The following is a 7,500-nucleotide window of genomic DNA, read 5'->3' as shown; positions in this document are numbered from 1 at the left end:
CTCTACCAGAATCAGATACACTAGAGAAAATTACTTTGCAACATATGCACTACTGAGCTTTTCGAAACAGTTCTGGCATTTCTAGGCAAAAATACAGCGTATATAACACTACTTAATCTCTAAATTAGTTTTAACTAGTTTTTGAAGTTGTAATACTCTCAACTTAAACCGCACTGATTTCTTATTTTATTTAACACTAGCAGTATAGCTCGGCGTTGCTCAGGTTTTACTTTTCGACCCTTTAGAATTGGAATTTTTGAAAAGTAAAAATCTTGCATTATGTAGCTTGTTATTCTCTCTAAGTGAACATTTTTCTGGTTGAAATACACCGAAAAATAGCGACACAGCAATAACAAAATAGTAAAAAAATAGGGATTTTCATAGAAAAAAAGCACCTTTTTGATGTAACATGGTCTGATTGAATTCTTTCTTCTACGGAATGAAGAGCAAGCCTTCTTCTATCATATTCTCAATTTTAGTCAACTTACGCCGCAGGGTCTCGGAGGTGATAGTGTTAGTTGAAGGCTACCAAACATGCCACACACACACAGACAACTTCAGCTTTAAATATATAGATCTATCAGTTTCTATGTAATACTCTGTCACTTGAGTCATGGATTACATTCACACAAATCCACAATTATAAAAGGGGATCATCCAATTATTCTCTATCATTTGAAAATTGACATAACTCAACAATTATAGAAGGAGAGGATCCAATCTTGACATTATTGTCTTTCATTTAATCTTTTTCGGCATCTGTGACAGAATATTTAAGTATGAATTATTATATATGGATTGCTATAGACTTTAACACTCTGGATGACCAACGAATTTTTTTTTTGACCGGCCTTATAACAATTATTTTATACTTTTAACGCGAGCAAATACATGCTCTTGTCACTGGATGATATCAGTATATTCCAGCTGCTCTAAATATATTTTAACCTATATATGTTTTTCTGAATTTATATACTAGCATTTAGATGAATACATGTGTCACCTACATATATGTATACTTGAAGTGACGGAGAAATGAACGTATATATGCGTGTATGTTTGTGTGTGTGATACATAGACAGATAGATTATAAATATAAAGCCTTTTTATTTGCGCTTTATATATTTGTAATCCTTCATCCATAATTTCTTCAAGGTGTGTGTGTCTTTACATTTGCATAAATATGTGTATGGGTATACGCTTCTCATATGTACGTAAAACTTAGCTTGTAAGTGTATATGTTATAACATTTTCTTATCGTTTATATATTTGGTATTTTCGTTTATAGTAAACGATGTTTTCATTATTTCATAATCCGTTTAAGTTTTTGCACATATCTCTATGCATTCTTTCATGTGCATGTGTGTGTATACGCATATATATATATATATCATAATATATATATATATATATATATATTATATATATATATATATATATTAGAAGGTTTGGAAATGATGTACAGGTATTATATATTAGAAGAAATGAGGTACTCACAAAACATGTAACATACTGATAAATATCTGTAAATATAAAACCATCCAGATTTCTGAGTACCTTCATTTCTTCCAATATTATACATATACATACATATATATGTAGTATATATATATATATATATATAATATATATTTCAGAGAGAGAGAGAGCGACTTTATCTCTAGATTTTAATAGTAATTCACTAATTTTTGGTCTTCTGAATATTCATACACCAAAACTTAACAATTAATTTAAATGCTAATTCCATAATTTCATCCATCCATCTATTAAATTAGCTTAATGTAATTTTTTTATATTCGTTTTTACAAATTCAGTCGTGCCAGATAACTTCGTAACCGGCATTTCATTTGACATGACATATTTGAACTTAAACCAAGGTAATTTACGTCTTATACTACATATCTCTGCTGATATTAACCAGCTATATTCTCCATCTTTCATTTTTCGTACTAACTTCTAGAAATTCTTTTAAATACTCAACAAATAATATAATCTGAAACTTTCACAATATTCTGTCCTCTTGATCTATCAGCAATCCTGATAATTATTTTCTTTAAGAAGTTTAATACCTCTCCTTTATTACTATTTACACTTTTACTCTTTTACTCTTTTACTCCTTTACTTGTTTCAGTCATTTGACTGCGACCATGCTGGAGCACCGCCCTTAGTCGAGCAAATCGACCCCAGGACTTATTCTTTGTAAGGCTAGTACTTATTCTAGTACTTATTGTATCGGTCTCTTTTGCCGAACCGCTAAGTTACGAAGACGTAAACACACCACCATTTCTTGTCAAGCGATGTGGGGGACATACACAGACACACAAAGATATACATATATATATATATATATATATATTATATATATATATATATATATACATATATACGACGGGCTTCTTTCGGTTTCCGTCAACCAAATCCACTCACAAGGCTTTGGTCGGCCCGAGGCTATAGTAGAAGACACTCGCCCAAGGTGCCACGTAGTGAGACTGAACCTGGAACCATGTGGTTGGTAAGTAAGAAGCTCCTTACCACACAGCCACTCCTGCGTCTATGAACGCGGAACCACGTGGTTGGTAAGCAAACTACTTACCACACTACCACTTCTGCGCCTTTACTTAACACACGGCCACTCCTGCGCCCATATAGTGTCTGTATATTCTAAAATTATCCCGCACAAATTAATTCCTTTCATTATAATTAAATACTCATATGGGTTGTATGTTTTTCAAACGTTGTTCTACGCTTACATTCTGCTTAAATTCAAATATTGATAATCTATATATACGCCGCTCCCTAAACTTTGATTTAATCCTTTTCCTCACGCTATGGTTTTTAGCTCATTATCGTTATTTAAAATGTATCTATAGATCCAGATAAATTCCATCATTTAACTAATGCTTCTAAACTTTTTCGTGTTATACGAAGCAATATTTACTATTAACATCATCAATAAATAATAATAAGAATAATAATAATAATAATAATAATAATAATAATACTTTTAATAATAATAATAATAATAATAATAATAGTAATATTAATAATAATGATACTGTTAATAATAATAATAATAATAATAATAATAATAATAATATTAATATAATAATATACTTTTAATAATAATAATAATAATAATAATATAATAATTAATAATAATGAATACTGTTAATAGTAATAATAATAATAATATAATAATAATATGATACTTTTAATAATAATAATAATAATAATAATAATAATAATAATAATAATAATGATACTGTTAATAGTAATAATAATAATAATAATAGTAATAATAATAATAATAATAATAATAATAATAATGATACTGTTAATAATAATATGCCCTGATGCAGTACCATGCCCTGATGCAGTACCATGCCCTGATGCAGTACCAGGCAGTGGCTCTCATGGCTTCTGATCTTAACTGATTGGAAGTGTTATCAATGCCCTGATGCAGTACCAGGCAGTGGCTCTCATGGCTTCTGATCTTAACTGATTGGAAGTGTTATCATGTACATTGTTTTGTCTTGGTATAAAAGATGGGCTACAGCAATATTCTGCTCAATACCACAGATTGCTTGTCATTGTTTGACCATAACCAGTAGTAGAGCATGTACCTTAGTGGCTGACGATATGTGCATCTCTGATCACGAGCAGAAGTAGTGGGGGAGCATCATAGCCATGTGTTGAGAGGGATTTTTGGGGGTTAGAATAATTCACCTCTGGAAACATGGGTGGTTTTTTCAACATCCTTAAACAACCCTTATTCAGGGACCTTTTGAGCGGGATGGGCTACTCAACCTGAAGAAAATTCTAACTGGGCCCCACCTGCAAGGTCATGTGCTGTTTATCTTGATATGAGATCACTATGTCGCGCACATTTGGTTGTGATGCATGTGCCTGGTGTACCCTTATCAGACGGGTAGTCATGATGGGTATATTGGGCTTCGTATATTTTACCCCAGTGTCACTTTGATGGCATGAACTGCTCTCTCACTCAATAATAATAATATTAATAATAATGATACTGTTAATAATAATAATAATAATAATAATAATAATAATAATAATAATAATAATAATATTAATAGTCATGATACTGTTACTAATAATAACAAAAACAACAATAACAATAATAATAACAATGACAATAATAACAACAATAACAATATCGTAACTATAACTATTATTATGTCTGTCTCGTTTTCTGGAGATTTTATCTTATATTTGATTTAGTTATTAGATAGCGGCCATGCTTTGGCAGCACATTCAAGAATTTTTAATCGAATGAATCAACACCAGAACTTGTTTTTCGTTTTTGTTAAGCCTGGTACTTATATTTTTGGCGAAAAGCTAAGTTACGGGACGTAAACACCGGCTATCAAGCTATAGCGGATAACAAACACAGACGCAATAACACACCACACACACACTCACTCTCACACACACTCACTCTCACACACACTCACTCACACAGTGTTGAAAGACGCGAAATAGTTCACTGAGGAGGGATTATGTACAAATTTTCTGTTTGCTGATTTTGTTAAATTTTCCGTTTATGTTCAATTTTTGAAACATTATTTATATGACGCTAAGCACTCCTTATTTTTCCACTCATTTGTAGAATATTCTTGGTATATATTTTGTGCGACGTCTATTTCTGCCTCTTTCTCTTTCTTTGCCTTGCTTTTGCCTTCCTCCCACTCTCTTTCTCTCTTGCTTCTGAACTCCACGACTCTTTCTCTCTCCTCCCACCCACGTGATCCGTGACCATTTAAACCTATCTCATCCGTTTTCGCTTTTCCCAATGAGCAGGTCGGTCGCGCTTCCTTGTACGCGTATACTTTTCCTATACATTTTGATTACTTCTTGTTCGTTCTGATTTTCTATCTACTCCTTTTTTATCTCAAGTCCTACAAGATATTTTCATTTTCCTTTATATTACCCAATTCCCATCCGTCTTGCGGCTGCATGTTTTTTTTTGTTGTATATGTATAATTATCATAATTATTTTATTTTGTTGTGTTTGTTTTCGCCACTATCCTCTATTAGCTATTCCCATTGGCGCTACCAAATGTGAACAATATCAACGTTAAAAGGCGCGAAGTTGTAAGGATCTTTTGAACGTCGACTGTTGAGGAATTAGCTACGAATTTTCTGTCTGTTGTTTTTGTTAAATTTTTGAAATATATACGTATATATCGATACAAACACACACACACACGCGCCACACACACACACAACACACAACACACACACACACACATATATATATACATACATACATACATACATAATACATACATATATACATATATATAGTATATATATATATATAATATATACATACATACATTATATATATATACATACATACATATATATATAAAACATCTATGAATATACACACTGAGCTGAATTTAAACAGAAAACAGATTGAGGGGAATAAGTTTATTACATAAGTTAGCGTGTCTCGCTACCAGGTTTTTCTTGTCTCCGAGACACTAGATATTTGTATATATATATAGAACGTCTTTAACTGAAATGTCGATACTTCGACGAATTTATTTTTACAAACTGTTTGGTTCTAAGTCGTAGTAGTAGTAGTATTAGTAGTAGTATCATTATTATTATTAGTAGTAGTAGTAGTTAGGATGATGATGATGATGAAGGAGGAAGGCGATGACGAAGATAAAGAAGTAGAGTACGTAGAAAGGGAGGATGAAATAAAATTTCTGGAAACTGTCCAGCACTCTCATTTATTTGACAAAAATGATATTTAGCGCATAACTATCATTACCAGATACAGATATTCAAAGATCGGCATAAATATGATTACAATAAAATGAAGATATTCCAAAACTTGTATGCTATATATTAGAAACAATTTTAAAAGGCTACAAACGTTGAAATTCACACAAGCACACACATACTGACAACCTTTGCGTCGAAGCTGCAAAAAATAAGAGCAAGCACTATGTCTTACTGTTTATGTGAAAAGACTCAGTACGCTATTTGTTCTATATAAAACTTTTCAGAATGAACCGTGTGTTATGCTGACAAAACGAAATCCTTGAGCTTACAAGGCCTGAAAAGATAGGAGAAATATCTTCCGATATTTTACATCTAGAAATCAGTGCAACGATGCGAACTGTCTGAGTTGTAAATCAGAATCAAATACGTTTCGCCAACATAGGCATTGAATAAGAGATCAGAGTGAATTTCTAAGTTCTGCCAGGTGACTACATTCTACCAAGGGACAGGGAGTCAGACATGTCAACTTCAAAATAATCTCTAAAATTTGAATATTCTGATTCTACCATTTTCAGCCACGGAATGTGTAATAATAATAACATCGAAAAATACCTTAGGAATGAGAATCAAGCTTCGAAATTTCCCCAAGATGAAGGCTGGAGGGTAAACCAGCCGAAACGTTGTGTTAACAACAAACAAGATGAGGATAGATATCTGTCGAATGTAAATAATGTAAATAAAGTACATAATTCCTCATCTCTTAAATATAGAACTGTACGTACATGAATATGCACTTTCAAAGAGAGCATTCAACCTTCGTATATGTGTTTGTGTGTGTTCGTGCGTTCGTATTTATAAGTGCATGTACACACACATATATATGCATGCATATATGTATGTATATACCGGCGGCGAGCTGGCAGAAACGTTAGCACGCCGGGCGAAATGCGTAGCCATATTTCGTCTGCCGTTATGTTCTGAGTTCAAATTCCGCCGAGGTCGACTTTGCCTTTCATCATTTCGAGGTCGATTAAACAAGTACCAGTTACGCACTGGGGTCGATATAATCGACTTAATCCGTTTGTCTGTCCTTGTGTGTAGCCCCTTGTGGGCCGTAAAGAAATAATATATATGTATATGTGTGTATAAATATATATATTTATATATAGATAGATAGATATATAGAGACGCGCATACAAACACACAGACACACACGGACACATACATATACATATCCTTCACTGACTTCGCTAACACACACTTACTTACGCACATCCACATCCACACACGCATACAAACGCGCGTGCGCACATGTATTTTACACTGATTTCGTTTTAGAGTTCAACTCTGTTTTACAAAACAGAGAAAGGCAGTGTATATTGGTAGACAATAAACGAAAAGGCTGTGTTTCGTAGTTGGTTCAGTGTTTCGCAATTGGTGAGCTAATTAATATTGTTTTCAAACTTTAGCACAAGTGCAACAATTTCCAAGGAGGGAATTTCCAAGTACTCAACTGGTACTTATTTTATCGACCTGAAAGTCTATTATTATTATTATTATTATTATTATTATATTATTATTATTATTATTATTATTATTATATTATTATCATCTTCAACATCAAGGTGGTGAGCTGGCCGAATTGTTAGCACGCCGGGCGAAATGCTTAGCGGTATTTCATCCGCCGCTACGTTCTGAGTTCAAATTCCACCGAGGTCGACTTTGCCTTTCATCCTTTCG

At 32.8% G+C, this 7,500-nt stretch overlaps 1 protein-coding gene across 3 annotated transcripts in view; it reads left to right on the top strand.

The window, feature by feature from the left end:
• The first annotated feature begins 1,819 nt into the window (after positions 1-1,819).
• LOC115216876 (peroxisome proliferator-activated receptor delta-like) overlaps positions 1,820-7,500 on the top strand; it is a 131,126-nt gene continuing 125,445 nt past the window's right edge. For 2 of the 3 annotated variants that reach the window (XM_036507785.1, XM_029786423.2), the window contains exon 1: positions 1,821-1,877. In XM_036507785.1, the coding sequence (XP_036363678.1) occupies positions 1,853-1,877 (25 nt within the window). In that variant the 5' untranslated portion in view covers positions 1,821-1,852. Of the gene's footprint in view, positions 1,878-7,500 lie in introns of all 3 variants that reach the window. The other variant, XM_036507788.1, reaches the window with a different exon arrangement.

The sequence above is a fragment of the Octopus sinensis genome, linkage group LG1 (genome assembly GCF_006345805.1).
Source record: "Octopus sinensis linkage group LG1, ASM634580v1, whole genome shotgun sequence".
NCBI classification, from domain to species: Eukaryota; Metazoa; Mollusca; class Cephalopoda; order Octopoda; family Octopodidae; genus Octopus; species Octopus sinensis.
This window is presented reverse-complemented; position numbering and strand designations above follow the sequence as displayed.